Source organism: Thamnophis sirtalis, unplaced genomic scaffold (genome assembly GCF_051295495.1).
Source record: "Thamnophis sirtalis isolate CommonGarterSnake01/CBP01778 unplaced genomic scaffold, rThaSir2_p1.2 scaffold_12, whole genome shotgun sequence".
Taxonomy (NCBI): Eukaryota; Metazoa; Chordata; class Lepidosauria; order Squamata; family Natricidae; genus Thamnophis; species Thamnophis sirtalis.
Window position 1 is genome coordinate 2,492,382 of NW_028261392.1, and position 22,500 is coordinate 2,514,881.

Here is a 22,500-nt window from a genome sequence, read left to right on the forward strand (position 1 = left end):
AACATACAGCATTTTATTCTGAAGCGTCTTTATACCAACCTCCAAATGCAACGGCTGCGATGCCCAGGCCGACTCCAATGACAGATTTGGCCTATTTAAAAAAAGGGGGGAGAAATTCAGCGATTTGACACTAATATATCCCCCCCCCAAAAAGAGGAAATGTCAGTTGCACAATGATTCGGACACAATTTTTGTAAAAATAAATTTAAAAAAACCTCAGATGCCAACAATAACAATTTGGACTTCTAACATGGCTGCACTGGGAGTTACGATGGTCATGGGCTTCAAGGTTAACCAAAACTCAACGAAAGCTTTTGGAAAAAGTCAAGGGGATGTGTTGGTTTCAGATGGTGCTGTAAGGTTCGGGCGGCCATGAGAAAGCCTCTGCTTGCAGCTGGTGGGAAGGAGCTGTGGGAAATTTTGTGTGTGTGTGTGTGTGTGTGTGTGTGTGTGTCTGTCTCTATCTACCATCCATCCATCCATCCATCCATCCATCTCTATCATCTATCTATCTATCTATCTATCTATCTATCTATCTATCTATCTATCTATCTATCTATCTATCTATCTATCATGTCTGTCTATGTTTATGCTATCATCCATCCATCTATTAATCCGTCCGTCCGTCCATCCATCCATCTATCATCTATCATCCCTCTCTCTCTCTCCATCCATTATGTATGTATGTCTGTCTGTCTGTCTGTCTGTCTGTCTGTCTGTCTGTCTGTCTATCTATCTATCTATCTATCTATCTATCTATCTATCTATCTATCATCCCTCTCTCTCTCACCATCCATTATTTATCTGCCTGTCTATCATCCCTCTCTCTCCATCCATTATCTATGTCTGTCTATCTCTGTCTGTCTGTCTGTCTGTCTGTCTGTCTATCTATCTATCTATCTATCTATCTATCTATCTATCTACCTACCTACCTACCTACCTACCTACCTACCTACCTATCTATCTATCATGGCTCTCTCTCTCTCTATCCATTATCTGTCTTGTATGTCTGTCTGTCTGTCTATCTATCTATCATCACCCCTCTCTCTCTCTCCATCCATTATCTATCTGCCTGCCTCTGTCTGTCTGTCTGTCTGTCTGTCTGTCTGTCTGTCTATCTATCTATCTATCTATCTATCTATCTATCTATCTATCTATCTATCTATCTATCTATCTATCTATCTATCATCTATCATCCCCCCCTCTCTCTCCATCCCTTATATATCTATATATCCATCCATCCATCCATCAAATGTATGCGCTGTAGGCAACTCTGAACCACACTGAACGCCAACAGATGGATGCCTAGAAAAACGAACGAGCTCAAAGGGAGTCCTGGAGGGCAGCCTCCGTTGATTCCACAATGCTAAACCAGCCCACCGCGCGTTAACATTATTCAGAGGCGGCTGCTTTCGCTCCGAGAGAGGAATCCCATTAATATTCCTAAGAGCCCAGCTGATGCGCCACTTCAAGTGATTACAGTTCGCAGTCGGAATGCTTGTCATGTTTTTGCCTTGTTCCAAGAGGCCCAACTCTTCACGCTGAAGAATAATTCTTCCCACTTGTGCAGCATCTTTAATCTAAGCCTCTTGAAAATAAGTTTACAAACATTCATTCTTACAATACAAGGCACACAGTAATTAGGCAGCTCGTTTTGTTAATGGGGAAAGGTGATGTTTGCTGCTCCTGCTTGCCCATGGAAGACGGAGAGAGAGAGAGAGAGAGAGAGAGAGAGAGAGAGAAGAGGGAGGGAGGGAGGGAGGGAGGGAGGGAGGGAGGGAGGGAGGAGAGAGAGAGAGAGAGAGAGAGAGAGAGAGAGAGAGAAAGAGAGATGATGGATGGATGGATATTGATATAGATAGATTGATATAGATATGTAGATAGATAGAAGACAGATTGAAGATAGATGATAGATAGGTAGTTAGGTAGATAGTTGATAGTTGATAGATGGATAGAAAATAGATGATATAGATAGATAGATAATGGATGGACAATAGGCAAACAGATGATGATAGATAGATAGATAGATAGATAGATAGATAGATAGATAGATAGATAGATAGATAGATAGATAGATAGATGATAGATATATTGTAGCTAGATAGCTAGATGACAGATAGATAGATTAGATATAGTTAAATAGATAGATAGATAGATAGATAGATAGATAGATAGATAGATAGATAGATAGATAGATAGATATTGTAGCTAGCTAGCTAGATGACAGATAGAAAGAAGATAAAGATAGATAGATAGATAGATAGATAGATAGATAGATAGATAGATAGATAGATAGACAGACAGACAGACAGATAGATTATATATATATATATATATATATATATATATATATATATATATATATATATATATATATATATATATATATATATATATATATATATATATATATATATATATATGAGAGAGAGGGGGGGGGAGAGGGGTCTGTGATTTTTATATTATGTGATCAAAGTCTTCCAGAGTACTTTATACACAAAGCAAAAGGGATTATCTATCTATATTCATCAAGAAGAAACTGGCCGATTACGGCCAACTCTGGTGGTGGAAAACCAAGCAGATAGTGTTGAAGTCACTCCAACGTATTAAACGTGTTCTCTAAAAATTATATCTGGGATAGAGTGATGATGGCAAACAAATTATTGCCTATTTTTCTCAAATTCCCAAAAAAATAATAATCACATTTTAAAAATCCAACAAGAGAAGAAAGAGAAGAAAGTGGGATAGGAAGGAGAGAGGGAAGAAGGCAGGGAAGCAAGGAGGGAATGAGGGAGGGAAGGAAGGAGAGTAGATAGGAAGGAGGGAAGGAGGGAAGAAAAGGAGGGAACTCAAGAGAAGAGAATGGAAGGAGGGAAGGAGGAAAGGAGGGAGGGAAGATATGAGAGAAGGAGGGGGGGAGAAGAGAGGAAAGGGAAGGGGAAGGAAAGGAGGAAGGGAAAAGAAAGGAGGGAAGGAAGGAGGGAAGGAGAGAAGGAGGGAGGGAAGGAAGGGGAGTGGGAAAGAAGAAACAAGGTAAGGAAAGAGGGAGGGAGGGGAGAAGATACCCAACCTTTGATGCCTATAAGGATTTTGATATTATGGGAATGTCTTGAAACACAGTCAAATGTAAAGTGAAACAGTGGATGTTGTATTGTCTTTTACCAGTTATTGGTTGTTGTATTTTTCTTTTACTAATAAAAATACTTTAATAATTAAAAATCCAACTTCCTGTCCTTTGCCTGCACGAATCAAACGTTTTAATGCGCACAAAATATGCACACTTTCAAATGCGCACTTCCATTTCTCCTTACCCATAGACCAAAAAGCTGCTCAAAACAATTGCAATTGTGAAATGTCAAGTTTCCCAGAAAGGGTATGTTAGGTTTTACATCAAGTTATTCACTTCGGTCTTGCCTCCTATCTGGTTAGGAATAAAAATATTATAATCTTGATTATCCTAAATTCGGAGCAGACTGGGAAAACTTAACAGCCCTTTTTTTCCTTGATCAATTATTTCAAACTTGGCAATTTGAAAATATGTGAACTTTCCAGCTGAGGAATTCTGGGAGTTGAAGTCCACAAATCTTAAAACGGCCAAGTTTGGAAACCAAGATCATCCAGCATCTTTGAACACCATAATTTTTTAGGAACTAGCTGATAACCTGGCGTTGCCTGGGTAATTTGTAGATGTCGAAGCGTTTGTTGACAGGGAGCCATTGAGAGGGGCCTTTCTTCCCCCTATTCCCATGCCCATCATCCCTGCCCTCTCCCTTTCCCCTCCCATATACTCCTCTTTGCTGCCCTGTCTACAGTCCTGGCACTTTGCCCCAAATCCATTGGACCACTGGAGGTCCATCTATAAATCAATACCCGAGCAACGTCGGGTTATTGGCTAGAATAAAAATTAAAATCAAACCATCGGCATAATATTTAGCGTTACCGCCCGAAGATATACATTAAGCGTGGTGGCAATTATCCCCAACAGTTCTTGAGAAATTGACGTGAAACACGTAGAGTTATTATTGCAAGAAAAGCTGACAGCTCCGAGGTCCCTTTAAATTTTTCCAAAGCCTTTTATTTTTTTTCTCGAAACACTTGACCAAACTTGCAAAATTGGCTTGCCGGAGACATAAATAATGTGCATCCTGTACAAAATGACCACGGGATGCTAAATTGCCTCTAAGTCTCCATAAACAACGTCAATTAGAAGCTGTGAGGGCAAAGGGAAGGACACCGAAACAGAGGGGGAAAAAATGTGCCAGGCAGCATTAAACTAAGAACTGGGCACATAAATGAATCTTTTTCCATGCCCGGGGCCTGTCTGTTGCTGCTTCCCTGAAGAGCTGACAGCACAAAATAAAATAAAAAATAGAAGATAAATAAAAACCAAGGACACGGAATGGCTCTCAGCTTCCCCTACAACTGCCCTTTTTGCAAATAATTCTCAGTCCGACCTCTGCTTCGGGTGGCATCGGTGGACGCGAAGGTGTGTTTTCTTCCCCGTGCTCATTTTCTGGGTTTCTGGTTCAATTTATTTGTCTTGGGTCCAAAACGGTTCGAGTGGAATTGATCCAGAAATCCGGGGGGCTTCGCTCAATTTTTACGGGATGCGTTAACCAATTGTAAAATAAAACGTTTTAGCCAGAGGAAAATGCAGAAAGGCGAATAACTGGCTTTTCTCTTTTGCAAATTCTCATAATAAACGTAGCGTCGATTTTAAACTAATCTCAGAAGGAATGGAAAGTAGAGTTGGAAGGGGGGGGGGGGGAAATGGTCCAATTCCAAGCCGGGAGAAAGATGCTGGAAATAAAACGTAAGAAGGAGAAGGCCTCTGTTTCTTTGGATACCAGAAACTTCAGGGCCAGCAGCATATTCCTGGGGTGGCTGACACAGCGGGATTTTAGACAGAGGTGGGTTCCTACCGGTTCGCACCTATTCGGTAGAGCCGGTTCGTCAAATCTACCGAACCGGTTAGAAGAGGTTCCACCAGTGGACCCGGAAAGCAGGCCACACCTACAGAAGAGGTTCCAAAAGTTTTTGAAACCCACCACTGGTGGGTGTGTAACGTCCCACAGTTATCTTCGCATTAATAATGATCTAGTAATATTTCCTTATACATTTTTGCAGTTTTTTCTGAATCTTGGCCAATGGGAATTCTGGGACTTGAAGTCCACACATCTTAAACTTGCCAAGGTTGGGAAATGCTAGGCTAGCGAGATCTTGCTAATCCAACAAACAGCTTAAAAAGAGCTTAGAGGCATCCGAAGGATTAACCTATTTTTAATCATTAATTTTTTCAGTGGGTTTGGAATTTACTACGCCGGGCCTTTTTTTTTTTTTTGGCTATCCATGCAATAAATTAACAGGACAATCTCTTTGGAAACCAAAAGATAAAGTACAGACATCCCTATGAAATAATGCAAAATTTCCAGCAGAATATTTGGCAAGTTACAGGTGAGTTCTCTGGGATCAGAGAAAGAAAGGCATGGGAAAGGCAAGGAGAAAAGAAATGAATTCGGTTGCTTCGGCCACATTATTTTGAGGTCATTGCTCGTTTTAACCGGATTTTCAAATGTTATATCGGAGACAATATATTTGGCCCCTTGACACAATTACTGAGAAGAAAGAAAGAAAGAAAGAAAGAAAGAAAGAAAGAAAGAAAGAAAGAAAGAAAGAAAGAAAGAAAGAAAAAGAAAGGATAGAAGGTACATAGGTAGGTAGGAAGGAAGGAAGGAAGGAAAGAGAGAAAGAAAGCAAGAATGGAAAGAAATAAGAAAGAAGGAAAGAAAAAAGAAGGAAGGTAGGTAGGTAGGTAGGTAGATAGGTAGGTAGGTAGGTAGATGAAAGTTTAGTTTACTTTAGTTTAATTGGTCTTGTATGCCGCCCACTCCCGAAGGACTCCGGGCGGCTTACAATAAACAAGGAAGGGGATAAATAGACAAATAGACAAAAGAAAGAAAGAAGAAAGAAAAAGATGGATGGATGGATGGATGGAAGGAAGGGAGGAAGGATGGGAGGGAGGGAGGGAGGGAGGGAGGAAGGAAGGAAGGAAGGATCAAATCTAATCATCTCATACAAGACCTTTAGTTCCAGAGACTACAAGGATATAGTGCAGCGCTTTTTACAAACAGTACAATTTTGCAATGTCTTCTCCTATAAAATGATTTTTTTCAACAACCCAATCAAGCCTCCACATCCAGTGAAGTATATCTGACTCTGTTTTGCTTTCTGAGGCCAGTCAAACTTACAAATTGTTACAACTTCTTCAATAAAGAAAGTTATAGCTAAAGACACTAGGAAAAGAAAAGGCAACCAAAAGCAAATATGTATGTATATGTATATGTATATGTATATGTATGTACACACACACACACACACACACACACACACACACACACACACACACACACACAGGGTTCTTGTAAAATTTAATACAAGACTTCAATGACCAAAATGCCTTATAATTGTTTATACTTGATCTATATGCAAGCAGAGGTAACTCCTAAGCAGTGTAGTTATCATCCACAAATAAATGGCTACCATCTTCGGAAATGTTTTTCAATTTCCCAATCTGGGCATCGCCTGGTGGTCTCCCATCCACCTTTCTACCAGATCTGATCCTGGCTTTGCTTCTCTTTAAAAAAAAAAAAAAAACAACGAAAAAAGCACAAATCTAAAATACTGAGATCATACTACTATCTCCTGTGGATCTTCGTAAGAAGATAATTCTTATTTATTAATAGGAAAATTCTACTTTGGTTCAGCACCAAGATTCCATTGGGAAAGAAACGAAGCCCTGTGCGCATGCGCTAAAGAAAGCGCTCGGTCAGCCCTTTGCCAGCACGCCATCACAAGCCGCTTCAGAGACACGACTGCGCATGCTCAAGAAATCGGCAACGGTCACGCTTTAAACGCTAGGCCGGTTCTCCCTTTTTACGGCAGCCCCGCAACCCCCGACACTGACCAGACCATAGTTGATGTCCGGCCCTCGGCCACCGCTGCTCCGGGCTGCGTACTCCGCGTAGCGAAGAGACTCCGCGGAACTCCCGGCCTGCTCCATCGTAGTTAGCCCAAAGGGAGGAAAGGGGGAAAAAAAAGACAGACCTACGGCAGGGCAGAAAGGACAAAACTAATGACCCTGCTAAAGTCTCGCTGCGGTTTCGGGCGGTCTCTGCCTTGGAACGCGATTTTGTCCGATTACATCGCTCATGCGCAGTAGCAGCACGTGAAGCTCGACGTGACCTAGAATGCCAGGACTGTTGCCTTTCTTTATGACGTCTGATTTGTTTACATTCTATTTACATTTAGATTAATTTAAATTAAATGGGTAATTTAATTGGTTTTAAGCCAATTAAATTGCCCATTGAAATTAATATAAATCACCAACACCAAATAAAAACACCAATTACATTAACAATCTTTCTTTTATTCCTATTCTTCTCTGTAATTTATTGTTTCAGCCCCTTTAAATGCAAATGAATGTTTTAAGACGCGTTTGCCATCATTCTAATTCATTTTTGCTATCCATGCAATAAATTATAAATTGCAATAAAGTGTAACACAAATATTTTATGTGCTCAACATACATTACTAATTATTACACGTATTTAACCCCTTATAAACCGCTTACATTTACATATATATTACATCATCTTTCGGTTCACACATCCTTATTTTCCGCTGCCAACTTCCCTTCCCCAAATCCAACCATGGATAAAATCTATTCCAAATCTCATCGTTTTCTGTCTCTCCTTTATGTTTCATTGTTCCATTGTCAGTCTATGACATTCTGCACAGTCTAATATTTTATTTTATTATTTCCCTTTCTAGAGGTACGTTCTCACATTTCCAATGTTGGGCATAATAAAACCATTCTCGCTGCTATTGTGATATGTAATATTAAATATGTTAGCCCTTTACTTTGACCTTCTATTAGAATTCCTAATAAGAATAGTTCTGGTTTAAATTCCCATCTCTGTCCAGTCATTTCTTCCAGCCACATCAAAATCCTCCGCCAGTCGTCTTTTTGCCCTTTCTACATGTCCACCATATGTGATAGTAGGTACACAGTAGTTGGCCACATTTCCAGCATTTAGGTGATAAATTTTTATACATTTTGCCTAGCCTAGCTGGTGGTAGATGCCACCTATAAAACATTTTTATAGCTGACATCTACCTTGTTCTCCTTGTATGGAGTGGCCAGGGTTAATTTCCTATTTCTTACCCACCATTTTTAGGAATATATTATTCTTGTTGTTAGATCGGGTAACGGAAAAGCACACACAGGCATAACGGTAACAACAGCTCTTTATTAATGTGGGAAGTTATCATCCAGCCCTCTCCCAGAAAAATGAAATATCCTAGGAAATATTGAAAAGGCAGAATATTTATCTGGATGTGAAAAGAAAGAAACATGCTTTAAAAGACTGAATAGTTGCCTGTAGCTTCCTGCCCATTCACACTTTGTCAATAGGCCATTGAGAAGGCCAGGCTGGCCCACTTTACATGATAAAGACTCCTCCACTGCAGCTGTAGGGGGAAGGGATATTACTCGGCTGACCACAGGGCATCTGAGAACTCATCACAGCCTAGAGAGTAGCCCCCTGCATGGCACCATGGGAGTCTGACAACCAATCAGAATACATTTCTTACACAGGAACAGGAAACAGAGAGGTGGGACTAAAACAGGGTATAAAAAGCCTAGCAAGCCCCTCCTTCAGCCCTTCTCTTCTTCTCCACCAACATTGAAGCATGTGATCACCTTTTCTGTTCAGGGCTCAAGCCATGTGGCCCTGTCCAACAATAAACCATCTTTCCAAGCAGCCTCCATGTCTCCAGTGTCTTCTTCCCCACTTGGAGCTGAACCCAAAAGGACATTTCTTTCAACAAAAGAAAGAAAGAAAGAAAGAAAGAAAGAAAGGAAGGAAGGAAGGAAGGAAGGAAGGAAGGAAGAAAGAAAGAAAGAAAGAAAGAAAGAAAGAAAGAAAGAAAGAAAGAAAGAGAGAGAGAGAGAGAGAGAAGATAGAAGGTACATAGGTAGGTAGGAAGGAAGGAAAGAGAGAAAGAAAAGAAGCAAGAATGGAAAGAAATAAGAAAGAAGGTAGGTAGGTAGATGAAAGAAAGAAGAAAGAAAAAGATGGATGGATGGAAGGAAGGAAGGAAGGAAGGAAGGATGGGAGGAAGGAAGGAAGGATCAAATCAAAGGACATTTCTTTCAACATTAAAGTACAACAAGTGAGAACAATCCAGCGAAGGTTGAGTTTGACAGCAGCCCTTCGACCTGTCAGATCCTTCGATCAATGAGATTAAACCCTCTGTTCCCGCCGGAGACAGAGGACCTTGGTGGAAACCACTGTCGTTAGAACTGATATCTGTAACGTGGCAATGCAATGCCAGCCTGCAAAGGAGAGCAGGATAAAGTCGGTGTAAAGTTTTTCCCCCCTCTTTTAAAACTTCTACTCCAGTGTTTCTCAATTCTGGTGACTTTAAGATGTGTGGACTTCAACTCCCAGAATTCCCCAGCCAGCCGTGCTGTTCTAAACAGAATATTGGCATTGGGAAATCCAACAGAAAAAAAAAAGTGGCAGTTTGAAGACGGAGATGCCACTCGTTCTGACACCAGCTCCTTGGATTTTGAATCCTGATATTTAGGGGCAAACGGATGTCCATTCAAAGGCCCCCAAATTTGATACTACCGTTGATTCAAGAAGAGGTGAAGCAAATTAAAAACTCAAAAGAAATTCAGAGGACTGGGTGAGTTTTGCTTATAGCTCAGGACAACCTACCAAAAGAATTTGAAGCCAACTTATGTTTTGATTTTAAAAAATTGCCATCTGGATAAGATACAAAATACTCATATATTTTTTTTGTAAGTTAACACCTTCTAAACCTGTTCTGATCCCCCTTCTCCGTCCAGGAACGAAAGCCGAAACAAACGTAAATGAGAATGTTTTTTAATCAGTCCAGACTCTCGTTAGTGTGAAACCTACTGGGTCAGGCTGGACAGCCTCTTAGAACCCCATTTACTTCTATATTAAAAGTCACATAGACAAGAGTTGGAACTTGCAATAGAATAACAGGGACAGTTAGAAGTTACTTAAAGGAAGTGTCCCCATTCACTAACCACAGGACGTTCTCGCCAACGTCCCTTCTTGTGTTAAAAGTCCAAACCACAAAGTTCAATTAAAGTTCATTAATGACACGTAAGCCATACCTGAAACAAAAGGAGAAGTAAGACCCTCATCTCCTTATAAAGCTTCTCTCCTCAAGGTAACCACTAAGAAATGAGTCAAGTGTTTCCGTGTTGCAATGCTTTTGAGAATGTATAAGAATGCGTGCTTCGATAATTAAGGTTGTTCAGAACTTGCAATGCTAAGCCATGGGCTCGCTTTCTGAACCTGGCTGCCAAACAAACATTTCCTGTATCCTGAGAAGTCTAACGCCTGTCATTTTCTGCAACAGTCCCATCCAGCTCTGTCCTGACTGATTGAGATAGGCCAGCACCCTCACCATTGCACCATCCTGCCTTTTTGATTTTGAGAGTGTGTGAAATACACCCAAGCTGGCTTCTGGATCTCTGGGAGGACCAGGACTCAAGAGATCCTAGTTTAAAACCTTCACTGCTGCAATATGCTGGCTTCCAACCGAGACCTAACCAGTGTGAAATTAGCAGTCCCTGCTTGCCAATCTCTGCTCCCCGTTCCTCGCCTCGGTCTCCCGTTTATTATCCTGATTGCTCTCCGAGGGAAAGGGGAACTGAACCAGTTCGCTACGCCTTGAAACTCCGTCCAATGGCGCCAAAAAATAAATAAATAAGGGGAAAATATTTCACGACGGAGGATGACTTGAGCCTCACTCCCTTCCAGCCAGGATGTCCTTCCGGGGTTCAGTTCCCAGTGGGGGGGAGTAAGACCCTGGAAACAATGGTGGCTGTTTGGAAAGATGGCTTTTAATGGCGGACAGGATCACATGCAGATTGAAGATGTTGGGTGAAGGAGAAAAAAGGGAAGAGATGCAGAGGGTGCCTGGGTTTTATACCCTCAATAACTGGCGTTTGAATTTGAGCTTGTACTCTGATTGGTTGCCCGACTCCCATGGGGGGCATGCAGGGGCATCTCTGGAGGCTGTCCTGAGTCCCAAGCTCGGTTGAGCCTTGCTGGGTAATGATGCAATGAAGGACAATTAGATGGCTCTGCCTGAAGAAGGTAGATCTTTGTTATGTAGAATAGACTGGCCCAGGCCTTAAAGTTCCATTGACAAAGGTGGTGGCGTGGGGATGAGTTTCTGCCTCCCTTTTAGGGGAAATATTCTGCCCTTTTAATAGTTCCTAAAATATCTCATTTTTCTAGGAGAGAGATGGCCTGCAGCCATCTTTTCTTTTGGATCTTTGGCATGCCACACTTTCTATTATTCTACTATGCCTTTTTCTACTGTGGGAAAATGCGAGGGGGGATTGTAAGGAGTGAGATGCTATGTAGCCATAACAACATTCTTTCTAGAAAGCCAAGGTCATCCTTTGTCTCTGCACCTCTGCACCTGACTGGAACTGGATGGGTGGAAGCTACCAGCGTGGCAGTGGGAGATGGGGACCATGGATGGACTTGTGGATGTGGGGGGCAAGATCTTGAACTTTCAACTGGGTGGGGAAAACTGGGAAGCTTTCAGATTCGGGTTTTCCCAGATGTGCCAACATGTCTCTCTTAATAAATTAGAACTTTGAGCAATACTTTGCCTCAGACTCTGATTTACTTTTGGGTGCTATTTGGAACCCCGATATGCTGACTTTCTATACCCCACAAAATAAATATGGCACAAACTGAGTTTGGCAAAAGGAAATCCATAGAAGAAAATCTGAACTAAACTGTCACACTCCTTTCTGCTTGGGTATTTTAAGGAGCAACGCAACAAATCCTTGGGGGAAAAAGTTTCCCCTTCTTTGAGGGGTCCTTGGTGCTCTGTAAGCTCGGCGGTTTTCTTGCAGATGTTTTGCTACCCCAAATTAGGTCGTATTATCCGTTCTAGCAGTGATGCTGTCACCCAGTTTGGGTCGCAAAAAGTCTGGAAGAAGATTTCAAAGCTCCAAGATGAGCCACTGGGATGATTAAAAGACTGGAGACGAAAACATATGATGAATGGTTGCAAGTAATTAGGATCCGGCTAGTCTAGAGAAAAGAGGCACTAAGGGGGGACATGACAGCAGCCCTCCAGTATTTGAGGGGTTACATCCAATTTTGGTCACCACATGACAAAGAACATGTTGAGACTTTGGGGAAAGTGCAGAGAAGAACAACTAAGATGATGAAAGGCTTGGAGACAGAAAGGAAGAACGATTGCAGGATTTTATTTTATTTTATTTTATTACATTTATATGCCGCCCTTTTCCCCAAGGGGACTCAGGGCGGCTCACAATTCAAATCAGGGGAGCGGGGTACAGACAAGAAATAAAAAAGACGGAACATAACAATACATAATTTAAAAAAACACACAGCAGTCATACCATTCGAGGAGGGGGGCAACAGCTCTTTAGCCCCAGGCCTGTCGGAACAGCCAGGTTTTGAGGGCTTTGCGGAAGGCCTGGAGGGTGGTGAGGGTTCGAATCTCCACGGGGAGTTCGTTCCAGAGGGTCGGAGCAGCCACAGAGAAGGCCCTCCTCCGGGTAGTCGCCAGTTGGCATTGGCCGGCGGATGGGATTCGGAGGAGGCCTAATCTGTGGGATCAGATCGGTCTATTGGAGGTGATTGGCAGCAGGCGGTCTCTCAAGTACCCAGGTCCAATACCATGAAGGGCTTTATAAGTGACGACTAGCGCCTTGAAGCGTATCCGGAGACCAATAGGCAGCCAGCGCCAGGATTTCGGTTTGGCTCCTCTAAAGAAAAGAAGAAATTAGGGGTGACATGATAGCAGTTTTCCATTTAAGGGACTGTCACCAAGAGGAGGGGGGGGGTCAACTTATTTCCCCAAACACCAGAAGGCAGCAGAAGAAACAATGGATGGAAACTAATCAAGGAGGGAAGCAGCCTGGAATTAAGGAGAAACTTCCTAACAGGGAGGACAACTAACAGAAGTTGCCTCCAGAAGTCGTGAGTGCTTCCACCACTGGAGGTTTTTTTAAGAAGAGATTGGACAGCCACTCGGTATGGGGGGGGGGTGTCTCCTGCCTGAGCAAGGGGTTGGGCTAGAAGACCTCCAAGGTCCCTTCCAGCTGTAGTCCGATTGAAAAAGCACCAAGGAGCCCTCATTTCAACCCTGAGCTGCAAACGTTTCTCCTTTCCCGAGTCTTCTTCCTCTTTAAGAGCAAAGCCTGCAGGAAGTTCGAGGGAGAGCCGATCCTAGAAAAAGGAGCTTCATTGCAAACCCCCAATTCAGGTGTGCAGGGAGAAGGACGGTAGAGGTTGGTCCTCTTAAGAAACAGCCAAGACTCAGGAGGAAGCAGGTGTGCCTTTTCCACCCAAGAACCATGAATTGTGAAGATATGGGCTGCTGCAGGAGAGGAGGAATGGGGTGCTCACCCCTCAAAGGCTGCAGGAGAGGACTGGGGTGCTTACCCCAAGAAGACTACAGGAGAGGACTGGGGTGCTCACCCCCAAAAGGCTGCAGGAGAGGACTGGGGTGCTTACCCCAAGAAGACTACAGGAGGGGACTGGGGTGCTCACCCCCAAAAGGCTGCAGGAGAGGACTGGGGTGCTCACCCCAAGAAGACTACAGGAGAGGACTGGGATGCTCACCCCCAAAAGGCTGCAGGAGAGGACTGGGGTGCTCACCCCCAAAAGGCTGCAGGAGAGGACTGGGGTGCTTACCCCAAGAAGACTACAGGAGAGGACTGGGGTGCTCACCCCCAAAAGGCTGCAGGAGAGGACTGGGGTGCTCGCCCCAAGAAGGCTGCAGAGAGCCAGATTTAAAGAGTCGAGTAGAACCGTAAGTGGCACCTCCTTTCTCGAAGATATTTCTTCAAAGGGCAACTGGACTTTTCTTTGTGCGTCCTTGAGGAACCAAAGGATGTTTTGCTTCTCATCCAAGAAGCTTCATTTGTTGAAAAAACACCTTTGAGACAACAATGGCCCGGAAAACTGAGAGTCTCCGTCGACACGTTTGGGGCAGCTCTTGACTCAAAAGGGGTGGGGGGCTCTGTCTGCAAACTAGCCAGCACTTGGGCTGTTGGTGCCCTGTCCTTTTAAGTCCAACAACTGGAGGAGAGAGGGAGAGAGGGAGAGAGAGAGAGGGAGAGAGAAGGAGGGAGGGAGAGAGAGAGAGAGCTGGGTGTGGTGATAGTGGAGTTATGTTGGAGTGAGAGAGAGAGAGAGGGATGGTGGCTTGTGCTAGTTTGGGAAACTAAAACGGCCCGCAGAAGAAGAAGATTAAGTAAGAAGTAAGCATTTCCTGTGCAATGTTGGTGTCTAGCATTAATACCACGATGGGTATTATTTGCAGATGTTTTATTACCCAACTAGGTAACATGATCAGTGCTAGAAGGGAGGGAGGTATGGAGGGGGGAGCAAGAGGGGGAGAAGGAGGACTGCGGAGTCCTTGGTGCTCTCTGAGGTTGGTTGTTTTCTTCCAGACGTTTCATGACCCAACTGGGTAACATCATCAGGGATATGGAGGCAGGAGGAGGAGGAGGAGGAAGGAGGAGGAAGGGAGGGGAAGAAGAGGAGGAGGATATACAACAATGAGGCATCTTTTCCTAGTCTCTCGCTCCAAATTGTAGATTAGAATGTGAGGCCCTTTTAGATGCTGTATATTATATTGGAGTAAAAAGCTACTGTAACTAAGGTAACATTGTCAGTATTAGTGACTATCACTGATTATGTTACCTAGCTGGGTCATGAGACGTCTGCAAGAAAAGAGCCACACTCAGAGGGCACCAAGGACCCCACAGTCTTCTTCCTCTTCCCCTCCCTCCCTCCCTCCCTCCCTCCTCCTCCTCCTCCTCTTCACAAACACCAATCCCTTGTAGCACTGATGATGTTACCTAGCTGGGTCATGAGACGTCTGCAAGAAAAGAGCCAAGCTCAGAGGGCACCAAGGACCCCACAGTCTTCCTCCTCCTCCTCCTCCTCCTCCTCCTCCTGAATGTGTGACTCTTTTGTTTTGTCTCCAGTTTGGGCGCCTACTTCGTCATCCCTCCGAATCCAGCAAAGCGGAAAGAGTTGCAAAGAAGTAAGTCGGTTGGGTTGGACCCTAACCCTAACCCTAAACCTAAACCTAACCCTAACCCTAACCCTAAAACTAACCCTAAACCTAACCCTGAACCTAACCCTAAACCTAACCCTAAAACTAACCCTAAACCTAACCCTGAACCTAACCCTAAACCTAACCCTAAAACTAACCCTAACCCTAAACCTAAACCTAACCCTAACCCTAACCCTAAAACTAACCCTAAACCTAACCCTGAACCTAACCCTAAACCTAACCCTAAAACTAACCCTAAAACTAACCCTAAACCTAACCCTGAACCTAACCCTAAAACTAACCCTAAAACTAACCCTAAAACTAACCCTAAACCTAACCCTGAACCTAACCCTAAACCTAACCCTAAAACTAACCCTAAACCTAACCCTGAACCTAGCCCTAAACGGTTGTGTCACTTTTTTCAGGGCCGTTTGTTGTGGCCTGCCAGCCACTAGCGGAGCTGGCAGCAGAGTCGGACAGTGAGGAGGTTGGGGAGGAACCTGGGCCAGTCCTGGAGTCTGGGGAAGGCTCGGAGGAGGGCTCTGTGTCGGAGGCAGAGAGGGGGCCAGAGCCGTCCGACAGTTGTTAGCTGCCTTCAGAGTCAGACATCAGTGGGGCAGACGAACAGCTGGAGCCTATTCCCAGTGTGCACATGTGCACAACTGCCAGGAGAAGGGAAGAGCTAAGGAAGAAGGGTCGACTCGGGAGTAAAGCCACAGATGGACAGTGAATGGCCCCTCCCAGAGGGAATAAAAGAGGAGCGAAAGGGGAGTGGAGTTTGCAGGAGACCGTTAGTTCCATTCATTCGGGTGAAGATCTGTTCCTGACTCCTTGCCAAGTAATTGCTGCTACAGCTTGGAGTTTGGAAGATATCGGCCTGGCAGCTCTCCAAGCCTGATCAAGGTCTGTAGTTGTGGAATCTCTTGAAAGACTCTTGGCCAGGACCAGCCAGATTTGACCCTCGTTTATTTTCTATTTTTTTTTGCATGGAGAGGAATTCCACTAAGCAAAAGGGGTTTTATCGGGATTTGGAGTCAGCTTCTTCATGCTTATGGGAGTCCGAGGTTGGAACACCGCTGTGACTTGAAATCGTCACTAAATGAACCGTTGTAAGTCTGTATGTATATATTTCTGGATTCCTATTGAGTTCTGTTTTGCTTCTGCTCTGTTTCAGTTGCCAATAAAGAACTAGAAAATTGGACAAAATGGAAGGCCAAGCAAAAACTCGGCCCAATCAACTTGAAACCTCAGAAATTAGGTAAGTCGGGAGGAAATGGAAGAGAGTTTCCACTTTAAAATTAATTTAATTTATTAGATTTATAGGCCGCCCAATCCCGGAAGACACTTCTTTCACGAAGACGTGTCGTGTTTATTTTTTTAATTGAATCCTGAAAATTCAGATCCTATTGGTTGTGGGAGACAAACGGTGTTATTTTAAGAACGTTTACTAGCCTTCCCCACCCACCACCCCCTTTTAACTCCGAGGTTAATGCGGTGTGCATTCTGATATATAGGTGGAATAAAATGTCTGCAGAGTTTGCAAAACAATCGACGTACTTTTAACTGGCGGGAAGCCAATCTACGGAATCCGAGGAAGGCGGAACGTTAAAAATGTCTTTTTGTTCAATAAAGATGTCCTGAAGAATAATGGTATCATTAAAAAAAGAAAAGAAAAGTTATGGAAATTCTTGACCAAATTGCAACTAGTAATTCTGGATTGATCAGTCAAGTTGTTGAAATTAAGATGGCTTTGAAACGGTCGGAAGTTGTGAAGTAAGCAGAATGCTTTTTACGGTGACATTATAGCTGTTTTAAAATCTTTATTTAGGGCGACCTATACATTGCTGCTGTTTTAATACTATCTTACGGTTGTGTTTACAGGAGGAAGAGCCACGGAGCCTGAAGTCAGGGAAAAACAGCAATTTGAGTACATCCAATCAAAATACCAGCAAAAGGTCAGTTAAAATGTAGCTTGTCGGTTCTCGTTCTTTGCATGGAACAAGAAGAGAAATATGTTGTCTGATTTAACCTTTCCCTACGCAGGGGAGAGAAAAATCCAGATTGGAGCAAAGAGCAAACATGAAATTGCACTTTGTAAAGTTTATAAGTTTACACCAGACTCCGAAACCCTAAGTTTTTTTTTTTTAAAGGAACAGGAAACAAAAACATCTGGATTCCTCTCCCCCGCCCCCCCAACCTGATATTATATATCCATGGATTTTGTTCTTTTGCCTGGCACAACAAAGAGTTTTCCTCTAGCTAATCTGTTTAGATTAAAACAGTGGTTCCCAAACTTGGCAACTTTAAGACTTATGGACTTCAATTCCCAGAATTCTCCAGCCAGCTCTGCCAAAGAGTGTTTTTTTCTATTAGGGCAACCTGGTTTACTCAAATGAAGAAGCATATTGCTTAGAAAAAAACACTTAATGTCTCCCCTGGTACAGTTGACATAGCAAGGAGAACCTGTAGCTTAGAGGTTAATACATCTACCTAATATGCAAGCAGCCCGGGTCCAAATCCCAGAAAGGTCTGGCTAGCTTGAAATAGATCTATACTAGTCTTCTTTTATTTCTTTGTCAGTAAATTTAAGAGATTCCCAGGAGACCTATGTGGGGACGTAAGAGCCGAGGTGGCGCAGTGGTTAAATGCAGCACTGCAGGCTACTTCAGCTGACTGCAGTTCTGCAGTTCGGCTGTTCAAATCTCACCGGCTCAGGGTTGACTCAGCCTTCCATCCTTCCGAGGTGGGTAAAATGAGGACCCGGATTGTTGTTGGGGGCGATATGCTGACTCTGTAAACCGCTTAGAGAGGGCTGAAAGCCCTATGAAGTGGTATATAAGTCTAACTGCTATTGCTATTGCTATTCTCCTTGGCCATTCCTTACCAACTCATCACTTCTCATCATCCCCTAAAACCAACATCCATTTTGAACTGCTTGGTGGTGGTGGTGGACTAGATCAGTGGTTCCCAAACTTGGCAACTTTAAGACTTGTGGACTTCAACTCCCAGAATTCTCCAGCCAGCTCTGCTGGCTGGAGAATTCTGGGAGTTGAAATCCACAAGTCTTATAGTTGCCAAGTTTGGGAACCACTGGACTAGATGACCTCCAAGATCCCTTCCAACTCTCTTATTCGTTTCTTTCTGTTCTGAACTGAAAACATCTCAAGGTGCATTTTCTCCCGTAACATGAATTCGTTGTTTTAATCTCATTATTTTTTTTGTATGAAACAAAGACTGTCAGAACCCTGAGAAGCGAAGCGGTGTGTTAAATACACACTCCTGAAAACCGGACAAACCAATTGTTTGGTCCTCTTCTCCCAAAGCTTCTTACAGATTAACGGAAGGGACCTTGCAGATCATCTAGTCCATCCCCCCCACCCACCCAAGCAGGGGACCCTACACCATTTCTGACAGATGGCTGTCCAGTCTCTTCTTGAAAGCTTCCAGTGTTTTGAGCTTCTGGAGGAAGGCCACAAATTGTTTCTACAGAATACAGGATAACAGAGTTGAAAGGGACCTTGTAGGTCATCTAGTCCAACCCCCATACCAAGCTGGAGACCCTACACCATTTCTGACAGATGGCAGTCCAGTCTCTTCTTGAAAGCCTCCAGGGATGAAGCTCCCACAGCTTCTGAAGGCAACCTCTCTTCCATTGAATATAGAATAACAGACTTGGAAGGGATCTTGTAGGTCATCTAGTCCAACCCCCATACCAAGCTGGAGACCCTACACCATTTCTGACCGATGGCAGTCCAGTCTCTTCTTGAAAGCATCCAGTGATGAAGCTCCCACAACTTCTGAAGGCAACCTCTCTTCCATTGAATATAGAATAACAGACTTGGAAGGGACCTTGTAGGTCATCTAGTCCAACCCCCATACCAAGCTGGAGACCCTACACCATTTCCAACAAATGGCAGTCCAGTTTCTTCTTGAAAGCTTCCAGGGATGAAGCTCCCACATCTTAAGGAAGTATCAACAGAGTATCTTGAACAGAAAAAGTTAGAAATGTTCACATTGAAAATAAAGATTTTTTTCATCTTAATAGCCAAGCACATTTACAATCACCATTAACTGACTTCTTCACTATTATTTAATCTTCATTATGACCTTATTAGTAAAAAGAAGAAGGAAGGAAGGAAGGGAGGGAGGGAGGGAGGGAGGGAGGGAGGGAGGAAGGAAGGAAGGAAGGAAGGAAGGAAGGAAGGAAGGAAGGAAGGAAGGAAGGAAGGAAGGAAGGAAGGAAGGAAAGAACATTGTATTTAAACTTCTGTTCCATGGGTTGATTGTTCTCACTATCAGAACATTTCTTCTTTCCCGGCTGAATTCCTCAAAGCCAATGTTGCAATTGTGTTATAAGATGCGACGTTTTTTTGCAGCATTCAAAACTGGCATTTAAAGCAGGTGAAGAAGGACAGGCTTTCTAGATGAGCCCATGCGGTATATCACTCTCTGATTTGATCCGGGCCCAGCGCAGACCCTTGTCCCCCCTCAAAAATGGGTTCGCTTTTGGCTTAGTCTACCCTCCCATTAGCCTTGCGCATATGTGACTCATGCCCCGTGGTTTGTTAAACCAACTGTGGTTAACGGTTGAAACAAAACTGGAGGGCGGTGTGTGAACTTTGGGTGTGTAACGTTTGTGTCTTTTGCGTACTCTTTTCCCATGACTTCTGGGCACCGATGACTTCACAGTTGCAACAATTTAGGACCAGGCTTTATGATTCACTTTTCAGACCCAACTGCTTTTCCCCAAGATTTTGGAGAAATTGAGGAAAAAGCCCCTGCTTTTCCTCAATTACATTTTGGCATATTTTGCCATCACGCCAATGGTGTATAAACTGCACGCCCCTCTGTTGTTCTAGTACAGGTAATAATCCTCAACTTACAACGGTCATTTAGTGAGTGTTCGAAGTTACGACGGCTCTATAAAAAGGGACTTATGGCTGTTTTTCACATTTAATGACCGTCGCCACACCCCTCACTTGATTTACATTTGGATACTCGCGAGCTGACTCACATTTATGACGTCTGCAGTGTCCCGGGGTCACGTGATTCCCCCTTTTGCAGCTTTATGACCAGTCAACGGGAAAGCTGGATTCACTTAACAACCGTGTTACTAATTTATGATTCACTTAACAAGACAAGAGGAGAAGCTGGATTCACTTAACAACCATGTTACTAATTTATGATTCACTTAACAAGACAAGATAAGTCGATGTTGTTGTTAGCTACGACGTCGTGTCCGACCCATCGCAACCCCATGGACAACGTTCCTCCAGGCCTTACTGTCCTCTGCCATCCTCTAGAGTCCATTGAAGCTCACACCGGCTGCTTCAGTGACTCCATCCAGCCACCTCCTTCTCTGTCGTCCCCTTCTTCTTCTTTTGCCTTCCATCGTTCCCAGCATGAGGCTCTTCTCCAGGGAGTCCTTCTTCCTTCTCATTAGGTGGCCAAAGTCTTTGAGTTTCCTCTTCAGGATCCGGCCTTCTAAAGAGCAGCCAGGGTGGATCTCCTCTAGGACTGACCGGTTGGATGGCCTTGCAGTCCAAGGGGCTCAATGCAGGAGTCTTCTCCAGCACCAGAGTTCAAAGGCCTCCATTCTTTGGCGCACAGCCTTCCTTATGGTCCAACTTTCGCAGACAAGTCATAAAATGGGGTATTAACAAATGTCTCACTTAGCAACATAAATTGTGGCCATAATTTAAGGACTACCTCTCCCTCTCCCTCTCCCTCTCTCTCTCTCAGGTACCTGACATGAGGGTGATGATGTGGAATGGCTGACTTGAGCTAGGGAGTCCTCGACCTACAACAACAATTGTGCACCAGTTGCGTCCCTACCTGAACCGGGAGGCACTCGCAACAGTCACTCACGCCCTCGTGACCTCAAGACTGGACTACTGCAATGCGCTCTACATGGAGCAGCCCTTGAAGAGCATTCGGAGACTTCAACTGGTCCAGAATGCAGCCGCGCGAGCGATTGTGGGTGTACCTCGGTACACCCACGTTACACCTATCCTCCGCGAGCTGCACTGGTTACCGATCAGTCTCCGGATATGCTTCAAGGTGCTAGTCGTCACTTATAAAGCCCTTCATGGTATTGGATCTGGGTACTTGAGAGACCGCCTGCTGCCAATTACCTCCCACAGACCCATTAGATCTCAAAGGGTTGGCCTCCTCCGGGTTCCGTCTACCAGCCAATGCCACCTGGCTACGACCCGGGGGAGGGCCTTCTCTGTTGCAGCTCCGGCCCTTTGGAACGAACTCCCCACGGAGATTCAGACCCTCACCTCTCTCCCTGCTTTCCGAAAAGCCGTTAAAACCTGGCTGTGTCGGCAGGCCTGGGGTTGATGAGCTCCCTTCCCCTCTCGACAGGTGTGGTTGTTGGTCATTTTAATATGTTTATTTTGTACTTGTATGTTTCCCTTGCCCGTTTAAGTTGTTCGCCGCCCTGAGTCCCTTTTTGGGAATAGGGCGGCATATAAATAAAATAAAACTTAAACTTAAACTTAATTGAGTCTAAAAATTTACGTTGCTAAGTGAGGGATGGTTAAGTGGTATTCTCTGAGCAAAAAAAAAAGGAGTTGTCATCTGTTAGAGAGCCCGCCTGCTTTCAGAGGAGATGAAGGGTCCCATTCTTCTGCAGCAACTTCCAAAAGTGAACTTGGTGAACTTAAAAAAAACAACAACACTTCTTCTGGTTTCAGCTAAAGAAAGATGACTACGAGCGAAACAGGAGAGAGGCTGAAGAAGCTGAGATTTTGAAAAAAAAAGCCATCCAAAGAGACAAGGTAAGGTAGAGCCCATGAGATGGTCATCATGGGGCGCACAGGAGGTGCCATTATTACAACAGAACAGAACAAAGCAGAACAACAGAGTTGGGAGGGACCTTGGAGGTCTTCTAGACCAACCCCCTGCCTAGGCAGGAAACCCTACACCATTTCAGACAAGTGGTTATCCACTCTCTTCTTAAAGACTTCCAGTGTTGGAGCATTTACAACTTCTGGAGGCAAATTCTGTTCCACTTATTAATTGTTCTCACAGTCAGGAAATTTCTCCTTAGTTCTAAGTTGCTTCTCTCCTTGATTAGTTTCCACCCATTGCTTCTTGTCCTACCCTCAGGTGCCTTGGAGAATAGTTTGACTCCCTCTTCTTTGTGGCAGCCCCTGGGATATTAGAAGACTTCTGTCATGTCTCCCTTAGTCCTTCTTTTCATTAAACTAGACATCCCCAGTTCCTGCAACTGTTCTTCATATGTTTTAGCCTCCAGTCCCCAATCCTCTTTGTTGCTCTTCTCTGCACTCTTTCTAGAGTCTCCACATCTTTTCTACATCATGG

General features: G+C 44.0%; 2 protein-coding genes across 2 annotated transcripts in view; one reads left to right on the forward strand and one right to left on the reverse strand.

Annotated features, from left to right (window-relative positions):
• DNAJC15 (DnaJ heat shock protein family (Hsp40) member C15) overlaps positions 1-7,183 on the reverse strand; it is a 24,486-nt gene extending 17,303 nt beyond the window's left edge. Inside the window, exons 1-2 of the mRNA XM_087726349.1 lie at positions 6,965-7,183; positions 40-91 (exon numbers count right to left, since the gene is read on the reverse strand). Of these exons, the coding sequence (XP_087582475.1) occupies positions 40-91; positions 6,965-7,060 (148 nt within the window). The 5' untranslated portion in view covers positions 7,061-7,183. The remainder of the gene's footprint in view (positions 1-39; positions 92-6,964) is intronic.
• A 2,405-nt stretch (positions 7,184-9,588) lies between these two features.
• The window catches only part of EPSTI1 (epithelial stromal interaction 1), a 21,767-nt gene continuing 8,855 nt past the window's right edge, over positions 9,589-22,500 (forward strand). The window contains exons 1-4 of the mRNA XM_087726596.1: positions 9,589-9,753; positions 15,098-15,156; positions 16,343-16,426; positions 17,050-17,123. Of these exons, the coding sequence (XP_087582722.1) occupies positions 9,662-9,753; positions 15,098-15,156; positions 16,343-16,426; positions 17,050-17,123 (309 nt within the window). The 5' untranslated portion in view covers positions 9,589-9,661. The remainder of the gene's footprint in view (positions 9,754-15,097; positions 15,157-16,342; positions 16,427-17,049; positions 17,124-22,500) is intronic.